The sequence below is a fragment of the Lonchura striata genome, chromosome 2 (genome assembly GCF_050655825.1).
Source record: "Lonchura striata isolate lonStrDom1 chromosome 2, ASM5065582v1, whole genome shotgun sequence".
In the NCBI taxonomy this organism is placed as follows: Eukaryota; Metazoa; Chordata; class Aves; order Passeriformes; family Estrildidae; genus Lonchura; species Lonchura striata.
This window is the reverse complement of record NC_140704.1, coordinates 21,891,510-21,915,244: the sequence shown is the minus strand read 5'-3', so window position 1 is coordinate 21,915,244 and position 23,735 is coordinate 21,891,510. Positions and strand designations below refer to the sequence as shown.

At 39.1% G+C, this 23,735-nt stretch overlaps 1 protein-coding gene across 11 annotated transcripts in view; it reads right to left on the bottom strand.

The window, feature by feature from the left end:
- The window catches only part of ADAM22 (ADAM metallopeptidase domain 22), a 131,729-nt gene that overhangs the window by 7,834 nt on the left and 100,160 nt on the right, over positions 1-23,735 (bottom strand). The window contains exons 23-32 of one of the 11 annotated variants that reach the window (XM_085566367.1): positions 23,423-23,591; positions 22,345-22,453; positions 21,368-21,458; positions 20,045-20,062; positions 17,010-17,204; positions 14,102-14,202; positions 13,475-13,541; positions 10,613-10,723; positions 8,445-8,531; positions 842-965 (exon numbers count right to left, since the gene is read on the bottom strand). In XM_085566367.1, coding sequence (XP_085422493.1) covers positions 842-965; positions 8,445-8,531; positions 10,613-10,723; positions 13,475-13,541; positions 14,102-14,202; positions 17,010-17,204; positions 20,045-20,062; positions 21,368-21,458; positions 22,345-22,453; positions 23,423-23,591 — 1,072 coding nt within the window. The remainder of the gene's footprint in view (positions 1-841; positions 966-8,444; positions 8,532-10,612; positions 10,724-13,474; positions 13,542-14,101; positions 14,203-17,009; positions 17,205-20,044; positions 20,063-21,367; positions 21,459-22,344; positions 22,454-23,422; positions 23,592-23,735) is intronic. The other 10 variants (XM_085566336.1, XM_021551750.3, XM_085566320.1 and 7 more) reach the window with 10 other exon arrangements.

The window sequence follows — 23,735 nt, the reverse complement described above, 5'->3', positions numbered from 1 at the left end:
CTACAGCCCAGGCTCCAAGCTGCCTTGGGAGACCCTGTGCTGCACCTCACACAACCTTCTGCCCCAAGCAGCACTGGGGGAGCAGCTTGCAGGTTCCCTCAGCAGCACTCCATTCCTTTTTTCTTGGGAAAAAAAAAAGGACAGAGAACAGTGATGAGAATTTCATCAGCATCAGCAACATGAACCAAGGGTATTGCAAATAAAGCTCCTAAATGTCAGGACTTTTTTGCTTATTCAAATACCTGCTATGTCTGAATTGACACAAAGGAAATAAAAGCTTTTTGGAGCAGCTGAAAATCTCTGTATGAGGTGTTACTATCCACCACACATTCCAGGAGCTCCTGGTCACTCTAGGGAGACCAGGGTGGGCTCAGGTCACAGAACAGTGAAGTCCCTCCAGCCCTGCAAGCACTCCACGTGCTGCATAACTGGAAATGTTTACATTTCCATGAAGCTGGGAAGTAGCTATCCCAGCCACCTGAATGAGAGCTGCTGGGAGAAGGGGTAAGAAAGGAGAGCCCAATACACCACTTGCTCCAGGGCTGCCTCTGCTCTGCAGACCAAACTGTCCAGGGCACATTTTCAGCTTGAAATAAGAAAAGTAGTGAAATCTGGGCTTCAAGGCAGCTTTATGAGCAACCTGACAAGCTGTCTGTAAACAAAGCTGTCAAGGCCTTCATTGCTGCCAGTGGCTCTGCAGCTTCAGAACTTCAGGGTGCAAAGGAAATGCCATTCCAGCTCTCCTTGTTGGTCAAAGGTGCTCATCTGCCACAGTTTTCTTTTGAAAAACTACCAGTAAATCAAGACACTGGTGAAATGCAGAGAGAAGAGGGACACATACCCTGGCACTTTGCCTGTTGACTTTTTTCTCTTCATCAGGAAGTGGTGGCATCGGGTAAGGGTATTTTCTGCTGGAAGCAATAGATCCAGTGGATGAAGACGGAGACTTTGCAGGAGACAGTGTCCTGAGATGTTGAAACACATAAAATAAATGTGATGTCTTTGCATTCTAGCACTGCAACAGCAACTGCCATTACTCTGAAGCTTGGTTCAGAGCCAAGAATATAGCTTATTATTAGCTCAATATCAGCAGGATAAAATTGCTTGATCAATAGTCTTATAATTTCATTATATGAATAAAGGTATTTAGAGATTTCAGGAACACTGGAAGAAAAAAATTTGCTACTTCTTATTAGAATTGTATAACAAAAATTACTTCTTAAACTGTTTTATATGGTAATGTAATTAATCATTATTAAATTATTAAAAACCAAATTTGCAATTGAATAAATACAGAACTAAAAGATAAACATGGCATTATAAAGCCTAAATAGAAACAGAAATTGTATAAATACAAGCTGAACAAATGTCTTCTCCCAGTGACTAAATGGCAATTATGTGTCTTTATGCATATCTTACACATCTCCTGAATTGATACAAACATAGCAAATAAATCTATTATTGTTGTAACATTAATTTACACAAATGCATGCATTTGGAGGCCAAACTGTTAGTTGTGAAGTAACAAAGGCATATACAAAGTGCTAATAACAAATTGTTATACATGCAAGCATCATACAGTGCATATTGTTCCAGCCAAAGAAAGAGTCTGATGAGAATATACAAAAATGGACTGATTAGTCAATGGCAATCAGCATTTCTGTACAAGGTGAGTAGAGTAAGCAGGAGCAAGTAAATGTTTGTATCACATGAAAGGCATTCTTTTCATGTCAATAAGGCAACAGCACATTATTGACTGAAATTTTATACCCAAGAAAAACTCTTATGCTTCTGTTTTGAGAATCTGCACTTTTCCCACTTGAGAGGTTCCTATCAGACTCTAAATCTGGGCAGAGTAAAATGAAAAAAAGGCCTCAAAGTAGAAAAATTGAGCTATCCTGGCCACCTTGTTCTCTTGTGCAGACCAAGGGCATTTACCACAGGAGGCCTCTTAATACTGCAAGCACATCACTCAGCCCTCCCTGAGCACTGCAATCTAGTATCTTCTGAGTTAAGGTGTCCCTGAAGATGGAAAGTTCCCATAATAATAAGTGAAATTTATTTACCTTTAAATAACTGTACTTTTATTTTGGATTATTGTATCATTTTGTTGTGTCTGTAGCTCCCTACAATAGCCGATCCTTTTGCCCCCCATACAAACAATGACTGATGGTAGCCACAAGAAACAAGGTGTCAATGGAAATTATATGATGAGAGCTCTCCACTCTGGCTCATGATCCTCTAATGCCTCATGTGGTAGCCTCTAAGTTCAACAGCACTTAAGACATCTACATTTATACAATTATCCAAACATGGAAGCATACATCTTCAGTACCTGCACATTGATCACCCATTAAGATGAACTGGACATACACCAATGTTTTCAGGAAGAAAAACCCTGAAACAGTTACTGCAGTATAAAACAACGTTTTTATATGTCCAACATCATAGATCTGGGCATCAAACTGTGCATGGAAGAAAACAGGTTAATTTAAAAAAATAATTCCAGGGAAAGGTTGTCAACAGTGCCCTACTATTCACTGTCCATACAAGTCCTCTCATCTCTGCCCCCACTTGGACTATCACTAACAAACTATTTGTGGATCAAGAATGAAGAATATAAGGAAAAGAGGGAAGGGGGAGAATAAGGAGAGCAGATTTTACATATTATTAGTAATCCAATTATTCACAAATTTTACCCCATTGCTGCAGTAGAATTTTACATTTTCATTTTAAAATTTGTAACAATGCACTTGGAGGTCAGAAACAAGGAACTGAGCTAGTGAAATCTGACTTGGCAAGCCCTATCAGAAAGCCATTTATAAGGTAGCACTACCTGGGGAGTGGCACAGAATGAAGGCATCTCCCATCTCTTTCACCACACTAGTCACAACACTTCCAACATAGCACAAGCTCTTCACATTTTAGATACTCTAAGAGAAGGCCACAGTGAGAGGAAAAGCCACAACCAATTTTCCTGTCCATCCATCTGAGCAGGTGACCCTGGAAGGAGTAATAATCCCCTGAAGGATGGGGCATCTTGAATATTTTCCCTGCACACGCAGGTCCTCTGACCAGGATCCCTAACTAAGCCTTTCAGCCAGGAAGCTTTGCACCGTAACTCAAACACAATGCTGCCTTTTCCAAAGATTTTGAAGGCCAAGCCTCCAGTGTAGCTGGCTACGTATCCTGCTTCTCAAATGCCCTTTGCACTGCCTGCTCCCCTGCAGTTTGCACACCTGACTGATGTGAGCTCTGCTGCACAGCTGCACCTGCAACACTGCAGCCAGTACATGGAGAATGCAGTTGCACACTTAGAGAAATGACCTTGCCCTCCCCTCACAGGGCCTCACCACTCATTTTTTTAATAGAGTTAGGTGCTGGTTTTTGTCATCTTTAGTGCCAGCTACTGACACTGTGAGCATACACGACTCAGCGTATGCTCACAGATCTTACAGTGCGTCTCCTCTGATAAACAACATTGTTTGAGGTGGTTTTGATCACCTTTCAGGTTGTGCCCTGCAATTGTGTATGTGCTGTGTATCCCAGATTTACATATACTTTAAATGAGAAAGGTCATGTCTGGCTCTTTCTCATTTACAGGATGGAGAGACAGCATTCAGGGACACTTGCAGGTAATGCTGGGGTTAAAAGTAGGAAAACTTGGCAGTTTTGGTCAAGGGTGGGATCCACTTAGCTTTCGCTAGGGTTTCAGTTCTCCTACAATCAAATCCATTAGCTTTCATGCCAAATGTTGCTTCCAGATGAAACTTACACAAGAAGCCAGTACACACCAGGACAGAGATTCAGAGGTTTTAATGCCAACCCCAAATGAAGCCATGCACCTCACCTGCAAAAATTCTAATTTTTGAACAGAAAGCAAGATAGAGCAACCACTTTGTGTCTTTCTGTCCTGAAAACTAAAACTAAGAGTGTGTGGAGACTATTCTGTGATTCACAACAAACACTACGGCAGCAAGAAGACATCTGGAAGCAGTCCCTGCAGCCTTGACCTGCTTGGCCTCCTGTCCCTAAACAGCAATGTTGGCACACAAGAAACAGTGCAAAATGTGGCACCTGGTCACACAACTAAACATCTTGCAATTTTGAGTGTCATTTGAACTGAACTCAAGGCAGGTGGCCCTGACAGATCTGAACTGCTCATGAACTGTGAGTGATTCTCTTTTGCAGACTGAAATAATGTAATGAAATTCAATTAACATTCAACTTGGTGAAAGTGTTGAAAGCTCAAATATAGACCCTATCAGCCTAATCTAACCTTTGCTGCCATGGATTCAACTCTTTGTATGACATCATCAGCCTAGATCCTACATTAGGAAGTTAGGATCTTCTAAAAACACTGGTGTGGCTAACCATTTTAAAGTAAGTTCCTTTTTAAAGCCACAGATGTGCACACATGTCCTCAGAAAGAGCAGCAGCAGAGGGGAGAGGAGGCTCATGGAGAGGCTGCAGAAGAGACAATGATTATGGCTTGGGGTGTCACTTGGAGCACTGAGCTATGCCTCAGAAGCAGCACTCACATGCTTCAATGAACCCTCCTCCCTAACTCTTGATCCTGCTGACAGCAGTAGGCATTTTTTCATTGCCTGCTAACAAAAACAGTATTTTGCTTTGGTTGTAACAGGAAAAAGGCTTGTTTGGTTGGTTTTTTACTTTAAACACAATCTAGAGCTGCCTCAGCAAGAGCAGCTTGCCTATGGGCTGGTCACAGCTCTGCTTCAGCTGGATGCTCACAAAAGAAGGTAATGGAGATGGTCAGCTGAAGAGGAACTGAGAAAAAATCAAGGACACAAAAGTACATTAGAAATAGGAGGGAAATGGCAGCCTACTGTGTCCTCCTTCCATGCCCCTTCTCAATGCCCTTCTGATATAGGACAGCCATTTTCCTTCTGGGAAAAGTGATCTGGGTCTCCATCTAAAATAACCCTTTGTTTGTAAACTACTTTTGTGTTTAAATAACTAATAAAATATAACTTATTGTAAATACTTGCATTAAATCAAATGTAGGTGGCTCAATGCTTTAGAAGGTGCTTTTCTAGTCTTTTTTGTTTATAATTATCTCCAGAAATGTCATGTTTAGGATTTCTGGCAGCTTGTTTTCTGATTCCATCATGGCTCCATCAAGTCTTTCAGATTCAGTGAGAATTCTGAGTAATTTTTAACAATATATCAGAAGGTCAGCCTGTGCAGTGGACATTGTAATTGGCAGTAACAAGAATAAGCAGCAGTAGCATATTCATAAAATAATGTTCCATACAGTAAAGCTAAAATCAAGGTGAGGCTACCTGCCTGATTTTATTGCTGAGGTTATGTGGTTATTGCCTGGCACACAAAATTAAAATCTAGACTAGGTTTTGAGCAATAAAATGAGAGTTCTCTTCACAGATCTTATTTTCTTACAGATAGGAATCCCACACTAGGGAGATTTCTGGCGCCAGAGATACCAGCTACTATTATTACTATCATAATAAAAAGTAATTATATAGAAATACCTATCGGACTTGTAGACTAGAAAAAAAAAATACTAGGAAGTCAGATATTAGAGAGACAAATTATGATTTATAGAGGGTTTTTTAAGTAGATGGAAAAAATCTTGGTGATGACTAATATCCCTATATTCTGAAAATTTTCACCTTTCCTAGAAAGTGTTTTTTGTAATTTTTCCTTATTCTATTTCAACTCTTCCTACAACATCACCAGTCATCAGCATATTATTCCTAAAACTACAGGAAAACAAGCAAAACAGCAGTATTACTTTCAGGACACATTTAAAAGAACAGAGAAATCAAAGACAGCAACATGAAAATTACTCAGCTAAATATCTGGTGTAAATGTCTTATCCTGGGATTCAGACTCATAAAATAAAGTACCAGGTGGACAGTCTGAATTCTGCCTGATGTTCTAGTTTATCAAGGAGGATCTGTTTCATTCTGTGTGTGAATCACTTCACAGGCCCAGATTCAAAACCCAACCACAAGATGTTCTGACACACCATTCTTAAGAACAGTCTTTTTCTGTCCATGCTATCATTAATCAAAATTGCATCTGATTTTTGTGGAGAAACTGTTAGTTCAACCTCTTGTAAACCCACAGAAACTCATCTCAGGAGATCTGATCTTTTCCCTTCTATAATGTATCTGCAGAATACTTCTCCATGATTGCCTCATTTAATTAGGACAATACAGATTTCTAAATTTATTCTAGTTGCTCTCTGATTTCTAAGGGTAACTGCTGCAGGCAGTGATTAGTAGGCTTCTGTGGTGCAAAAAATTTGATTTATCTCTGCTGATATATAGCCTTTAAAACTCACATGGGTCAGCTTAATCCTCATCTACATGCCAAAAATGCTTGGTTTATCTCAAATACAATTAGAAATGTGACTCATTCAGTGGAACAGCTAAATACCCTCAGGGGCAGGACACACTCCCATTAATTTAATCTAGTTACTAAATAAAAATATACTGATATTAAAAAATGAAAACCAAATTATGAGTAAGAAAACAGATTTTTAACTCTGTTTAACTAAACCATTTCAAGTAACCTGTATTAAAACAGTGCTATCTCCATATTCCATCTATGTCTTTGTTTATGGCTACCACAGGGCTTCTGATACAAAAACCCTGAAAGATAGCTATGGGGTTATGTTATGGTGGGCAGATCTTGACCTTGCCTGAACAATAAAGGTCAAGTAGCTATATTTAGAAAAGATTTTGGTAATAACACACGCCTCAATTCTTATGTGAGTTTGCCTAATTTCAGCTTCCAGTGACCTTTGGTCATTATCAGTCTTAGTTTCCAAATCTAAAGGAACCTCCCCACACAGAGATTTTGCTCCATATGCAGTTATGTGGACTTCATGATCAGGTAAGTGCTCAGCTGATCCCTTAAGCTGAACAGCCTGAGTCTCTCAGTCCTTTCTATGGTTTTTCTGGGCTTAGATCTGCCCAGGTCTAGAACGTGCTTGCTGAACTGCAGACACCAACCTGGACCCTGTATCCCAGTGCTGAAGCAACCAGACTCACAATAAACCCTGCTGGAATGTCCAAGTACCGAGACCTGTCTGATACCAACGGGCACAATCAAAACAACCTCCTGTAAGCCTTGGATTCTTGCATCAGGGATCTCTTCTCCCTTTTCAGGACTGAGATCAGGGACTAAAGTTTACTCATTTTTCCTAACTGTTCACTGGAAACCTTTCTCTGTCTGTGATTTACAAGGTGTTGAAAACAAACAGAAATGGTTTTTAAAAGTAACAATTTTATGAGTTTTAAGACTTTGGGACATTTTTAGTTCTAAAAATTACAGAATTCCTACTCTGCATGTAATGTGTGCCAGTGTTACTATTGGAATAAAAGTGTTTCATTAGCACCCCCTGATACAACTCCAATCACATTTTTTTCCCAAATGCACACTGCACACATTTAGTATGTTTCTGCCCTGTTGCACTATAATTAGGTCTACTTGTGTAGCAAAATTATTAAGATGCTATTTACTTGTTCTTACCATCCTTCACTGTTTTAGCTAAAGATTTTGCTTATTAATATTTTGATTTGTGTTTCTGCTACTATCTTCTTTTTTGATAAGTGAGGTAACAGCTTAATGGATTTTGTTCATACTTTATGTTATTTGTCATAAATTGTCTTCCATTCCCTCCTATGCTGGTTCATTTCTTCAGCTGATGCAGAGATCTGTCTCAGCTGTGGGACTGTATCTTTTGGGAATATACTGCAACATTCTCAGTCTCTTGACTCCTGTCCAACAGGAGCCCAGCCTCATGCATGCTTTTTCTCTGTAACTTAGAACATACCAGATAATGCACACTTTTCCCTTTCAAAAACAAGTTATATTTTTGGTTGAATCCTACCTCACTTGTAACAGATTAATTAGCATTTTGACAATTAGAGCAGAGAGTATATTCTCATACATTTAGTTTTCCAATGACAATATATAAATTATTTCATTGCAGGCTGAGGTAAAATACCACTACTTTTTAGTCTTTTTTCATTTAAATTTTAGTATGCACTATATAAGACAGTAGGTAGAGTCAACGTGTTATGAAACCACTTGCTTCAGTAAATTAACATTCTATTTAAGTTAATACTATTTTATTAGTGATAAATATGTCTCATGCCCATAAAACATTATTTGGCATAAAATGATGAGAAAGCTACTACAAGCTATAGATGATGGTGGGAACGCATGCACTACACACACCCTTTTCAATGGCTTCATCAAAACATTCAGAAAAAGAATTGTAAATTGCACATGAAGCCAAAAACAGACATCAAAATGCAGCAAAAGAAGAGGGGCCCTTTGCACCTAAGTAACTTGTATTGATTTATACAAGATAGGAGTCCCAATATATTTGTATATGCTGGAACAGCTCTAAAAAATGAGAATTATAGAATTAATTTACAAAATACCTAAAGTATGGTCCTTCTGTGTTTTTATTCACATCTTCTACCCACTTAGCTACATTATATTCTCTTTTGAACCATGGGTTTAAATACCTGCAGAAAGCAATGGAAGGAACAGAGAAAGCAGAAGAACAAGAATAGAAAATCTGAGAACACACAGCACAAGCTTAGCAAGGATGTCTTCATCCCCAAAATGCAAGTGAATATGGCAAATAAATCAGTATGGATTTGGGTGAGGACTAGGTAATGTGTACAACTGCATGAGAAAATCTGACCTACAACAAGACTCATGTTTGATTAATCTGGAAACTCTTTGGGATACATCATTCATTTAATGTCTTAAGGGTAAAATTCACTCCTGTGCAGAGGGCCAGCATTAAGCTCATGGTTTGAACTCCCTCATGATTGCAAAATAAGGATGAAGGGGCATTTTGGCTTCAGTCGTGACGTTTGCTTGTCAAAGACACACTTTTGCACCGATCTAGATAAATTGTAAGATAATGGCTAAAAGACCACAGAATCCTGGGCTTGACCCTTTTTACAGGAATGAATTTCAGCCTCATTGTTTTAAAAATTTGAATTTTTTGCCACTATAGTGACAATTTTTACACTTACAGGCAAACAAACCTTGAATTTTTTAATGTTCATTTAGTTTGGCTTTAATGGAGGTAGGCTGTAGAGTTATCTCACATTTTACAGAAGCAATATTGACACCAAAACCACATTTTTTAAGGAAAAAAAGTCTGAGTTGTATACTCATATTAATTACATGAAAAATTATGAAATAAAGATGATGTTTAATTATCTGACAACAAATTACCAAGGAAGAAGAAAACTTTTTTGTAACGAATTTTTCCCAATAACAAGATAAGTAAATTCCTCCCCCTCTGTCTTGTCAACAAAAAAAGGAGATGCAGAAAACTGTAGTCTGCCTGGACCAATTTAAAGTTTGTTCTCGTCACATATGAATGGCAACAATCAAATGATTATTTGTGACCACCGTCTTTATACAATAGAAACTAGCACAATGACATAGGAAACAAATTTTAACCAAGGAAAATGGGAAAGAAAATTCCTCTATAAGTTATTTTTGATACTTTTGGTCCAGTTCTTGCCACCCGTATTTATGGGAGTGACTCCAATGACCTCACACATGGGAACAGGCCTTGCAAGTTATTGCTCAGATGAATAAAGGTTGGGCCAAATCATGTCATTCAACCCCCTCCATATTTCAAACAACAATGACAACAAAAGCAGCAGCACTTTTTCAACTTCTTTTGCTCCTTTTTTGCTCTGGAACGTCTCCTCCCCGCCCCGCGCAAGCACAGCCACAGCTCTCAGAAAGTACTCGCCCTCAGCCACAAGTGCTTCTAAGTAGCTTCCTCAGCTTGCTTATCTCTCAGGAAACGGGAGTGCTTTATGCTTTCCAGCTTGGGGTCTTAGAGAAAGAAAACGTCAAAAGCGGTAGCGCAGCAAAACACATGAACCACAAGTGAAGCAACAGGCTGATGCCAGCATCACCAGGAGCTAATAAAGTTCTGCTTTAGCTTTAATTGTACATTTTCTTGTACTTGCTGCAATACTTTAAACTTGCAGTTTTTCATTTGGAAGGGTCTTTTGGTAACCATGAAACACTCCCAGTCTGGCTTCTTGCATTAGAAAACAGTGTACGGTGCTATCAAAGCATGCAATTGTTGCACAACCATGTTGCAGGGATTCCTGGGTCAGGGTGTATTATAGACCATCATTCACCACCTCAATCCATCTGTTACAAAAAGGTTAAACTCAAGTTACTGCAGACCACTACATGACACCATTGGAAAAGCCCTCAGGCTGATCTTTCTGGCCACATGTTCATTAGTAATGGCCAGAATCCACATATTCTTTGGGTGAGAAATTCTGCTTTGAAACAAGGTGTCCTTACGCATAAGCCTAGAGCTAGACCGACAGCTCGATTTGGCTCGTAGCGCAACATGCAACAAGGCAAAAGACCTGGGCTCAAGAGTACTTGTACTCCTCAGGCTGGCGAGGAGGAAGGGTAGCTAGCGCTGCATCAGCAGGAGCACCTCCAAGCAGTCACAGTGTTTTGCCACAGTGAAACTATTGGATACTAGGGAAGGGACTTTTCATGGGACAAAATGGCAGCCCAGAATGCAGGGGCAGGTGAGACTGACCTGTGATCCCGACTCCCTGTTTGGGGGTGGTCAGAACCCCCTGGGCTTATGCCTTGGGCAGAGATTTGGTGGGCGAGAGAAAGCCCAGGCTCAGATGCATGGGTTACCCGGCTGCAAAAAGACAATATATAATAGAAAGTCTAAACCAAAGATGTTTGTATCAGTTACAACAACGAGGAAGACAAATGCTTATGGGAAAAGCAGTGAAAATTAACAAAGGTCTGAATTGCTATCTGTTCCTGGGACCTGTTTTAACACAAGATCCCAATTAAACTGTCAACTTATTCAGGAAACTCTCATCATTCCTGGATAATTCTAATTTATTTTAATAGAGAACTATTTATCAGGCCATTTCATCAGCTATGTTTCTGAAAAAGCATTTGGCCTGTTGGCATTCCTCCCACATGTAATGAACCATCTGCCTTTAGTAAAGAATAATTATTTTGTTATCAAACATCCAAAAACCATTAAAAATGTCTCAAAATATCTTTAGTAGTCTCCTCAGAGCTCTGTGCATAGCATAAGCCTTGTTCATGTATGCTAGGTCCAAAGGTCACGCAAAGGTGTGGGCAGGATATTTTTCAGGAGATGCCCAAAGTGTTCGCAATTTCCTGTTCAGTGCTGCAGGCTGCAAACCTTGCTCAGTCCTTAAGAAATTTTGTTTAAATGATTAATGGCACAATTCCATTTGATTCTTGGCTGTATACAAAAAAAATCCCTGTGCATAATGTTAGCAGTTACTGCAGACCCATGCTTACAAGTATCTTTGTAGGCAAGCACACCAGTGTGCTCCTGCTTAAAAAAAAATTGAATTCTGCACAAAGTGTGCATAATAATAAACCAAATTTTAAAATGGTTAACTACAGTCTGCTAATTACAAGAGACCAACACTGTTATCCTTTTTCTTCCATATCAACAAGCATGCTTTACTGGACTCCTAAAGACCACACAAGCAGATTTTCTAAATACTGCTTCAGAACAGATTCCAACATTATTCTGTATTTCCCAGGCAAGATAGAGAGGTAAAAAGGGAAAAGCCTCCATGTATTCTGGAGCATCCTCAAAGCAGCTAGTGTAGCTTTTTTTTTTCCTTAATGACTAGATGCTGGTCACAGTTAGATCATTCTCAGTCCACTTTCTCTCCTTGCAAAACAAGCTGTCCCTCTAACCAGAGAGATAATCGCCCTCTAACAGCCCTAGCGTTCTCTCCATTCCCTGCTGAACTGACACAGCATGAGGATCATTCTGTGGGAGCTCTCCCTCCAGCTGGTGACAGGACTGCCAAGGAGACTCGGACAAGCCATTCAGGCCTGTGCAAGCCTGATCAGGAGAAAGAGCATTTCCCTGCCTGGCAGGCCTCTCCCAGGAACACACACACACTGTGCTTCATCCCCAAAAGGTTGCTGCGTGGCCCTTGGGAAGTACAAGCCTCCTCCCTCTAGCATCAGGGCTGATGGGTTGAGAGACCACCGTAACAAGCAGCAAGAAGAAATGCAGAGAATTAGGTGGAAATTCAAGGGCACCTTTAAAAGAGGGACAAATATACAGGGAAAAATATTTCCAACTCACTATATCTCTGCTTATTTAATGCTCCAAAGTTCTCAGAGCAAATCTCATTTGTGTTTTTGGCAGTTTGGCCAGACTAAATTTGATTTTATCAAAATATCTCATGCAAGGAGAAAAGAAAATAAGCAAACATTTCAGAGTTTATCAGCACAAAGGCAAAGAGCACAGAAACTCTTGAGATAAACTCCTCCAAGGGCTAAAATTTCTGATTCCATGATGCCATTTTGGCCATGCAATGTTAAAATTGCAATGTGCACCGAAGTATTGTTTCTGTAACTTGTAACCTAAGGTTTTCTCTAGGAACCCTTTTTGAGCCTACTCACCTCAAGACAGTGCACTGCAGGTGAAAGAAAAGTTTCAGAACTAACTCAAAATCCCCAAACCAAAGAAAAGGGGGCCCAGAGAGCAGTTAGCATTATCAGTTTCCAGCAGGGTTGGTATCAAGCCCATTTGCCCATCAAGGTGCAAAGTTAGTAGTCATGACATGGGGAAGGACACTCACTGCCATCATGGTCAAAGAAGGGGCCATTCATGTGGGGTGGAAGTGCTGTAAGGGCAGGCCAGTGCTTTTGATAAGCCCAGAGGTTTCCAGCCATTCAACACTCATTCAAAAGAGGGGCCTGAACCAACAGTACATAAGAAAAGCTCTTTCTGTGTGGAGAGCCCTGCACACATGGGCTCTTCAGGAAATGTAACCAATAAATCAATAAGCCAACAACTCTAAGCTGTAGTGGAAAAGTCTGGGGATCAGTCACTTGGTAGAGACTTTAATTACCCATTTATCGCAGGGCTTAGTCAAGACTGGCTGTTTCAGGCTTGCAATGGCAAACTTCAAGGTACTCTCAAAGCAGACAGATACCTCTCCTAAAATCTCCAGGAAAGTATGCAGAGATACAAATCTCTAGCTCTGCAATGGCCCAACCCAAGGTGAAGACAGGGATAGGAAACAGGTTATCAGAAACTCAGTATTGAACCAGGATACACTCAGCAATGGCAGTTTACTGTAGACAAAAGCCTGCAGTGATGGTGCAGGCTGCCACCATCAGTGGGAATTGCTATGGGAACGACTGTGAGGAAGCCTACATAAAAAAAGAAAATTAATAGTTAATTTTTAAAGAATACATAAAAAGAGGTTGAAATACATTAGCCAAGCCATTTACCAGATTATCAGTCAGCAATCAGAATGGGCCACAGAGCAAAAATGCAGCTGTCTACTTTAAGTAGTTTTAATTTCCATCTACAAAACACAAATATGAAAACTACTTTTTGTCTTTGCTTTTTTAAATTCAGACTTACTCAGTTGAATTAGACCGTGGCCTAAATCTTTTGCCTCTGACTTTCTTTCTGTTTCCTCCTATATTACCTGAAAGAAATCAAAGGACAAAGACAGTAAAACAACTTGAAACTCACCTGCCCCATGCCAAACCGTATATTCTTTTTGCATCCATAGCAAAATACTTGCTACCTTTAAACCATTAACCTTTAGCCATTTAAATCTCACAGGTCTGATTCTCTTGAATTACCTCAGACACTTAGGTTACCTTTCTCTACTTTTTGCTACAACTGTACAGAGAAAAAACTCCTTTATTTCAGCTGTTATTTGACAAAATCACTACACTTCAAGAAAAACACTTAACACTGCCTGATAAAATCACAGAAGCTGGCAATAGTGAGTAGATTTCTTTCTCTTTTTCATGTTAGCTCACACTGGAGGGAGAAATTAAGTGCAATTTCTTTGTGACAAAGCACTGTGCAAAAAAGGCACTTATGTAGGGTGCTGCTAAATTCTAATTCCAAGTTAATAACAATTGGCACAATTTTAAGGCATCATGCTGCTGTCCTAAGATCAGCTAAACTTTCAGCAGAGCAGCAGTGGTCCAGAGGCTGGTTTCCACCGTGGCCAGCACAGTGGTTCACACTTACCTTGCCAAGAATTACTCCTAGGCCTCCCATTTTCACAAATGTCTGAAATATGTTTTGTGTCTGGGATCCTTTCACTCCAGGAATGAGATAATCCATTTGACCTGGAATAGGAGGGCTCAGATGCGGTTATTGTTAAGGGTATTGTCTCACATCAATGTTAGCTCAGTGGTTTGGTCACATTCCCGAGGCCGGTGACAAAACACAGCCTAAGGTCTGTCTGCACTAGCAGAGCATCTAGGATTTCTGATTAAACTCTGCACCTTGCAGCTGTCCCTGCAGTGGTTCCATGTGCCCACATTCAAGAGCCAGGCATCCGCACTGCTTTCTCACTCGTCTGCTGTGGAATGCACAAACACCGGCGCACACCAGACTTCCTTTGGATTTGCAGCTCTGCCTCAGTTCCTAGATGGAAGATGTTCTTACTACTGTGCTCATTTCAAGGCTTTTTCATCTCGCAGTCAAGCACATCCCGCCTGCAGGCTGCCCACTCCCTCCTTATGCTGCTGCAGGAAAGCTGGGACAGCTTCCCTCAACCCACTGCTACCAGTCTCAGGGCCCAGGAATTGGTGACGAGCATCCTCCCACCCAGAGCTGGTAGTACCAGGGGAGAGGTAACTCTGCCTCATTTTTGCTAATTTTCAACGTTTATATTTTATCAGCCAATTGCTGCAATATATACTTCTAGTGCTAAACTCAAAGCCAAAAATAGTCTTTTTATCTAGGTGCTTAGTGCAAACTATTTTTTCTTTCCTCTTGCATTCCTTTTAAGAGCCAGAGATGTATGCGGTGATGTCCAACATGTAAGGTTTTGCAACAGGCTGCCTCTTGCTGAACTAGAGCTGCTGCTCAGCTGTTTGCCATGAGATCTACATTTCCAAAAAAGAAGAGGAAGTTGAAAAATCCACAATAGATGGCTTATGTATTACAAACTCTTGCTTAAAGGAACTATTTTCGTAATTTTTAAGTCTGGATACTTGCATTTTTCAGTCTCTGCTTTCCTTGGGGGCATCTGAGAGATATTCTTCAGTTTTCAGAAGCTCAGGCTAATCACAGCCACACTGAGGTGAGCCCAGGGTTTCATTAATTCAAACTTAATCACATCATGAAAGATCTGACAAACAACAGATCCACTGTTTTCAAACACTTCCTCCTCCTCCTCAAGGTCTCTTTCAGGTTCAGGAATGTCTTGATATATAATGGCTTTGGTGTTTGCTATTTCATAATAGCAAGAGTTACCATGAAGTTATGTCTTAATCCTTGAACATCCTCTGAGTACCAGCTAATATTCCATAGTGCTTTCCAGCATGGAGAAGCCCAGGCAGCTGATGGCCCAGTCACTCTAACATCTCCCAAGAGATGCCATCCACACCAGCACACAGAGCAAATCAAAACCCGCTTGGAAGGTAGGAGGTAGCACTCTGGGAATTCAAATGGAAGGACTATGTCAGCTGTATCACAATGTTAATGGAATATTTGTCAGACTTACTTTTCCAGACTTGACAGTGGCACAACATACCTGAACTGGTGGTGGGAACAACAAAACTCTCTAGTACAGACAGACCTTAGAAACCATTAGCTTTTTGGAACAAATAATAAAGAGAGACACATGAAATAAATGAAGTATGAAAAGAAACACAGATACTGTATGAAAGAAGAAACACATTAAATTACAGTATTTAAAAATAACTTCTTTTTTAACGGGTATTTAAACCTGATAGACAGAGCTACGAAAACTTGCTTTCCCAAGACTTTATTTCAAAATTTTAACCAAATTAAAAAAGATTCTCTAACACAAACAGTGCATAATTAAAGATTAATGCTTGCTTCTTAAAAAAAAACAAAACAAACAAACAAACAACACACTCATCTAAAAAGCTGAATTTAAAAATTAGAGATAATTAAGTAATCACCACTGGAGTTTCTCTAATAACATAATCATTAGAACAAACTGAATGAAGTTGTCTATAAGATGAAGCTGCTATACCAAAAGATAAAATGTCACTACATATGTGCCCCTTCCATAAGTTTTCTTAATTTTCATTGAAATAATAGAAAAGAAAATGGCTTCATCAACTGCAAAGTTGTAGGCTGCTTAGTGGGACAAGAATTAAAACTTGCAGTTTTCCTGTGAACCAGTTCAACACTGTCAATTCCTCTAGGACACAGTGCTTCTCACAGTGCTCTTTTACAGTGATAGTTGAAGATTTTCATATAAAGAATCTTTAACTGCAGAGGAACAGTGAGCATCATGATCTTAGCAATTACAAATGGCTCTTAATGCTTTTAAATTAATCTTTCCTTTTAAAATGTTGAATTTTTTAGGCAACTGGAACAATAAAGGAATTAGTGAAATTTGATCAAGGGCAAAAGCTATTTCTCTCTAATCTAATGACAGCAAGCAAAAAACTGCAGAAAGTCTTTGTAGAATTATTTTATAAGATAACACTTGGTGACCATTTAGCATACTAGTCTAGTAAGTGGAATAAAAAGCAATCACTATCTTCTTTAATATGAGACAGCAGAAGTCTAAGTCAACACACTGGATTAATGACACTGACAAATAAAGATATAAAAATAACATTTATATTTAACATTTTATGTTTATAACTATTATTGAATAAAGACAATGTTCCTTTTCTTTGATTACATGACATTGATTTAAAAAGTTGTTGGCGTTCTATTTAATTTTTTTTCAGTCAGCAATTATTATTACAGTATACTTGAAATCAATTTTCAAGCAGGGATATTATGAAAATTTTATTAAACAAAAATTGGTTTACAATGCAAAATTTTTTTATTCTGGCCTAATCATACTAATTAGCAACTAGGACACAGGAGAAAAATCAGTAATCAAAGCAAAAAGGATGCTATTTCAAACATTCCACAAAGAAAGAAGAAAGAGTCAAACCTGCTGCAAAACAATGAAATGTTCTGACTAATGGAATAATGGGTGATGGAACAGGTAGAAATCTGAAAATGCGACAGAAAAGCAGACCTCTTCTTAGAACTAGATGCAGAGTTTGTGCTGACTCCAGGAGGCATGTCGCTATAAAAAGAGTCGGCCTCTCCCGGCTTTTTTACATAATCTCCCTGGGGTATTTGTCTGAAGTGTAATAAACATTGTAGAGTCAGAAAACATGACAGGAACTAGAATGCACACAAACATGCATGAACGTTAGTTTAAAAGAAAGAGGCAAGGATAACAATCCTTGAGAAAACCTGTTAACCACACACCATAAAGCTATTAAATAATTCAACCATCTGAGAGAAAACTCACACTCTTCTGTTATGTGCAGAAGAGTGGATTATGTGGTTTTGGAAAGAGAAAACAAGGAAAAACGTTAACTCTGACCACAGCTTTCAAAGTGAAGAGTTAGGTGATTCATTAGACACTGGATAACCAGTCCAGACATTTCAAACAGCTCATCATGCTGGTTGCAAAAAACAATAGTACTGAGCCTAAGCTGAATACATGCCTGCATCAAAGAGGAGCTCAGGAATAGTGAATGCTTTTTTTCTTCTGAGGTAGATGCTTACCATTTAACTTTTGTGATCATGCTAGAATTTAAGAGTAGCAATCTGTTGAGCTGTTTAAATCTCAGGAGGACAAAAGCCTCCGGTTTTTAACTGAATTCTTGTGTAAGATAACTAACGCCAGTGTCAGAGATTCTCAGCTACTCCTGATTACCACAGTAGTAGACTCAATCTGCCAAGACACATGACAGTAATGTAATAGTTTATCCTTTTCCAGAATTAGAAGCTCGGTTATGGTAAAAAAAAAAAAAAACAAACAAACAAACAAACAAAAAAACTATCTGTGCATTAGAAAGTTCTAATCAAGTTATGCAAAGTTTTTGCAGATGGTGAATTCATTGCCAGCAGAGAATACCTGCCATGCAAATATTCCAGTTATAGCTCCACCAGGTTTAAAAATCCTCCCAAGTACAGGTAATTACTTTTACAGTTGACCATTTCATAATATCAGCATCAGTATTTATTCAATCTCACACTTTCCAAGACATTTTTGCTACAGTCTGCTCCAGGTTGATTAATATTCAGATTGTGTCCAACTACAGACCTAAACTGGGACCTCTCTATCCCATATCTGGAATTCTACTGCTTCTAAAGTATGTAAAGTATACAACTATACAGCACATAAATCATTAGTGCAATGCAGTACTTCAATTCTTCATCTTCTAACACCTCTGGAGTTTCAGTTCTTGTCCCATTCCTCAGCTGGCACATGGGTGTGTTCAGAGTTGGCTCAGCGTGGGCAGCTCTGCTCCCCAGGGTTCCTCTACCAAACTGCTCTCTTGCTACTCCATCAGCTATAACTTCTCCCATGTAGCTGTGCCCTTTAAAGCCACACTATTCCAGCTGGCAGAATCCTTGCTAATTGGCTCTACTTACCACTTTCAGTTTACTTGTTTCAACTTGCTAATCCTTATGTCATGTTCAAAAATATTATAATGGCTTGTCTTGTTTTCATTGTTATTGAAGGAGTACTTTTTTTTTTTTTTTTTTTTTTTTAAGGGACTGTCTGGGCAATCTGGTGGGTATGTTTTTTCATTTATGGAGCACACCTTGTACTAATCCACAAGTATTCTATTTTGAAGTCAGCCTACAGAACTTCATTTTATGCATGAAGGAGATTTAGTTATTAAATATCTTCCTCATCTTTAAAATGATGGAGTCCTCCATTCAGAAGCCTCAGCTTATGTTGGTTCCCACTCTGCCTGTGCTCTCATATACAGCTGCAGACTGGCTGCACACTCACAGCTCTCTGGCCATAAAGCAATTTCTGGAGATGAAGATATATGAAGAAGTTACATTCTCTAATATTACAATACAAACATACATGGGGGTGGACTCTGTTTCGATGTTTTTTCTGCTCTGTCCTCAGCCAATACTGAAACATCCACAGCAGAATGACTTGATGGCCATGTTAGTCTCCATTTGTAGATACATCCGTTTCCACTAAGCAGCACCAAACCCTTAAATTCTGCCTTCCTTGAGCTCAGTGGCATTTCCTGCCCACCAGCCTCTGCATAAAGCCTGACTTCAATAGTGTTGCCTTTTACTTGTTACTGTACCTGTGGCCTATCTGACCCTGTAGCATACAACCAGCACTTGACAGGGCTTTTCCACTTTTTACAAATATTTTGAGCCTGGCAGAGAAAGCGCTACACAAAGGGAAATGGAGAACAAGCACAACGGGTAGCAGCAACAAACAAAGCAGCAGCTTGGAGCAGAAGGCAACAATACAGGCAGAAAACAGGGGAATTTGAGAAATCCGCTTATGTGTTGGGGACTGGGAGAGGAAGGAGCCAGTTCCTTCCCACAAGACCCATCTGCCAGGCAGATGCCTAATCAAAGGGAGGTGGTCTTCCAGGAGCCAAACATAAGTCACTAGGAAAACGGTTTATTTTTGGCCACAAGTTTGAAATGATGAACGCTCAGCCCTGTGCTGAAGCCAGTACTGTGCTTTAGCTATGAATCAATGGAACAGGGTGACAGGAAAGAATGGGCTCTTTGTCCACATAGCAATTTAATTGCATTGTATTTTTAACTGCAAAGAAGCTCCAGGAATTAATTTGTCTCAAAAGGCTCCTGAACATCATGTTAATATTAATTATTCAGTTCTTAGCCTCCCAAGAACACTTTCATCTCTAATAGCTGATTTTCAGTGTCTCTTACTGGAAATATTCTCCTGTTTTCCTAAATGAAACAGTCTATTGCAGAAGTATAAAAAACATTGGTTTTGCTACTGAATCCAGTGAAATCAGGATTTCAAGCAATGCATTATAGAATACTGATTTCACATATTATTTAAAATATGATAACCCATCTCAATATTTTCTTTGTAGCATGTAAATGAGCGAAAGAGAAGAAAAGCTATTTTCAGAGACTTCTAAGATCCATTCCACTACTTTTATCACATACCTCTGTCTTCTGTAGTTTCTTTCCATATAAACAGAAGAGAAAGGAAGAAGAATGAGTTTTTAGTATGCAGGTACACATGGTCAATAAGACCAAAAAATGTAAAAAGAAAAGCACTCTATACAGAATGAAATTTTTGCTCAAAATATTTCTACAAAATCACTTCTGAAATAAGCACATTCACAAATATACTATATCAGAAGTATTATACATTAGAATTAAATAGAAAAATATATTCATGTAGACGGTTCATCAGCGCTGAGTGTAAGGTGCAGTTCATGCTGGGTTTAAACCTGTTCACTGTGAAGCAGTTAGTGAGAGGTGCACTCTCATCCTGAACCTCCAAAAATCAATCCCACTGGCTAGACATGATCTCAAAATGAGCCCTTAACTTTTAGAGTCCAGATTTTCAGATACTGCTAGAAGTTGAGGGTGATATACCAAGACAGTATATCCTGTTTTTCTACAATCCTCATTTTCATGGTTTTTATTCCAAATGCTTCTTTCCTTACGTATTTCTGAGCTGCCCTCAGCCTACCTCAGTCTGGCAAACCAGCAGAGGCTGTGCCCCAGGCACAGCACTGCCTGAAGCTGAGCCTGCAGCTGAGCCTGCCCTGCCCTCCAGGCACAAGGACCTAGGGACAAACGACTTCAAGAGACAGTCTCATCCAAACACAGATGATAAAGTCAGTACCTTGAATATTTTTTTACTACAAGCAAGCAATATAAATACCTCTGTTTTATAAGAAATTCATAAAATAATTAAAACAGGAAAAGACCAATCAGGCTAATGTAATCAATTTTGCCTCTGAGTGAGCGGTGACATCTCTACACCAGGAGAGAATTTGATCCTTATTTGCAAATTGCAGATCTTTCCTACAAAAATATGTGCTTGAATTAATTTTAGGTTAAGCTGACTAAATATAATCATCTATTTAATGAATCCTATGGTTAAATGCTTTGCTGGCTGACTGAGAGATAATCTTGCTATATTTACTTCATCATGAGGAAAAATCTATAATTTAATCAGATCATATTCTTGCATTTCCTTTGTCACATACAGCAAAATCATAATCTGATCATCTAAAAAAAAAAAAGAAATTACTAAGTGAGAAATAAATTTCAAATTTGGATCAAGTTCTCTAAAACCACATACAAATGTAAGAATTGCTTGTAAAATGTTAATATGACAAAAATGTTACTGTATAAATATTGTTGAATTTGGATTTTTTAGATTTTTTGAATTGTTATTTTCAAAATATAATCAGCTATCACATGAAATACACATATTTTGAAACTCAATTAGGAAGAACAAAATGTACTTACTTGTAACCCCAAGCAGTTATTCCTAAAACGAGAGCCAACACTAAAATGGTGCCAGCAATAGCCCCTATTATTATATTTGTGCTAACCACACCTGGAAACACAAGAAAGACGAAAAATATACATGGTTTTAGGAGAAAAATATACATGTTTTTAGGACAAAAATATACATGGTTTTAAAAGAAAAATACACAAAAGCAGTAAATGCACCATCTTTCAAAATCAGCTGGAACAGCTTTCACTAGGCTGACTAATTGTAACCCGTGATAAACTCCTGAAGCATAGCTTGGACAAAAAAAGATCACTTTACAAATTATTTACAAGATCACTTGCAAATCAAGCTTTGACTTCTGTGTCTGTTTCAATTAACTGAATGCTTGTTACACGGGAAACCTGTGCCAGGTATGCCAAAACAGTATTATCAGCATTAAACTGCTGTAGATTACATCCTTACAAATACATGCTTACCATGGAATAAAAGTGACTGCTTGTTTGGTTTTTCTCAGATGCCTTCCATAGCTGAATAAATTAAGCAAATGAATGATTCTGGAAGATTTCTAACGACCAACATTTACAATCTCATTTTCCCACAATATATCTTTCTTTTGTATTCAAGACAAGCGGAATAAAAACTTCCACTCCAAAAATATAAAAGTCAGGCATTAGCTTTCCATCTAAATATGGAAAGTCCCAGTAACCTTTTGCTTGTCCTAATCTATCACTATGCCTAATAAGGCCACTCAGATGATTGGAACAAGCATGGGGGAACTGAACTGACTGATACCAGTTCCCAAAGATGCACAGGCTGAGGCTTCATCTACAGACACTGAGTGCTTCTGCTGTGGAAGGAGAGAGGGGAATGAGGCTTCTGATGCTGCATGTTGTGTACTAACTGAAAGAGTAGGAGACCTAGTTTTGCTTAATGAACTTTCTTCAAATCCCAGAATTTTCAGTTGTTGGTAAAAATTTTAACAACATACCTTTATTGATGGCATTTTTATCAAAAAATAGATCGTCTTTGATGTGAGAACTGCAGTCATCTCCTCCCCAGAATCGGTCACAGACACATTTTATTTCATTGCTACAAACCTGCAGTCAAGAGTGTAGCTCAGAAAAAAATCAGATTATTCATTCATTCCCATAATTAATACCTCAAGTATAGGTACAGTGATAAAGCCATGATTTTACTGCTCACAAAATTTTGCTAAATAACTTCTAATATATAGCAATTTTTAATTTATGTTAGGTATAAATGCATTAAATGTGCTATTCTATTTATATAAATAGATGTAATGTTTACTCAGTACATACTTTAACATAATCTGTATTTAATAGAAGCATTTATAATTGCTTTGGGAAACTGATCTTAATGACTTTTTTTTTCTTCAAAATATGAAGAAGTGCATGATTTCAGATAAATAAGGAAGTTTTAATGCGGTGTACAAGATAAAAGATGTTAGGAGAGAACAGCTTCCTTGATCCCAGCTCAGTCACAGGGCCTTGGATGTTGTGTTAAACTATGTCAGGGACAAGGTGGCTCACCAGGGCCACAGTGAAGCCACAGACTGCACACAGAGCAGAGAAACTAGCCAAGAGCCAGCTCTCTGCCCTCTTTTCCAGAGTAAAGGAACTCTCAGCCCACAAAATCCAACATCATCAACAACTTCATGAAACTTCTTGGCTATTTATGTGATAAAGAGGGAATTGAAAAGAACAGGTCTCTGTAAGAACAGAGACCCAAGTTTCTCAGTTCAGAAAACCTCTGTATTTATTCTCCAGTGCATTGCTGAAAAAAATACTAATCAAGTTAGTAAAAGTGAGCAAAATCATTGATTGATACAATTCTGTAAAACTAACACTAACTATGATTAATTGTTTAAGATGCCTGGACTGGAATGCGTTATATTTACTTATGTGCCTCTTTCCCTTTTCCTTTTCAAAAACTTCTCCAGTTTTATGACTTCTAGTCAAACTGCTTGCTTTCTGAAAGGTCCAGCTGGTAGACTAGTCCAGGCCCAGCAAAACCAGCAGAAAGTGTTAAAGAGGGCAGGAACATACGCCGTGTCCGGAGCAGATCTGGCTGTCGGTGGTGCCGGGGCAGGTGCTGAAGTTGAAAGCCTCGGTGGGGAGGCAGCGATGGTCGAGGCACACCATGTCCGGCCCGCACGGCGTCCCGTTCTCCACATAGCCCAGGTCCGTGTCCTCATCCAGCTTCACGTGGCCACCACTGCAAGACAGTCAAGAGGACCCTGGGGACTTGTGCTGTGATTAGATGGGACTGCTTGGGAATCTGGGCCCAGGGCTGCTCCCTGCATTTCGGTGCTACACAATGCCCAGGACAGGTAAGAGTAAGGATTGCCTCAGTGAGCTC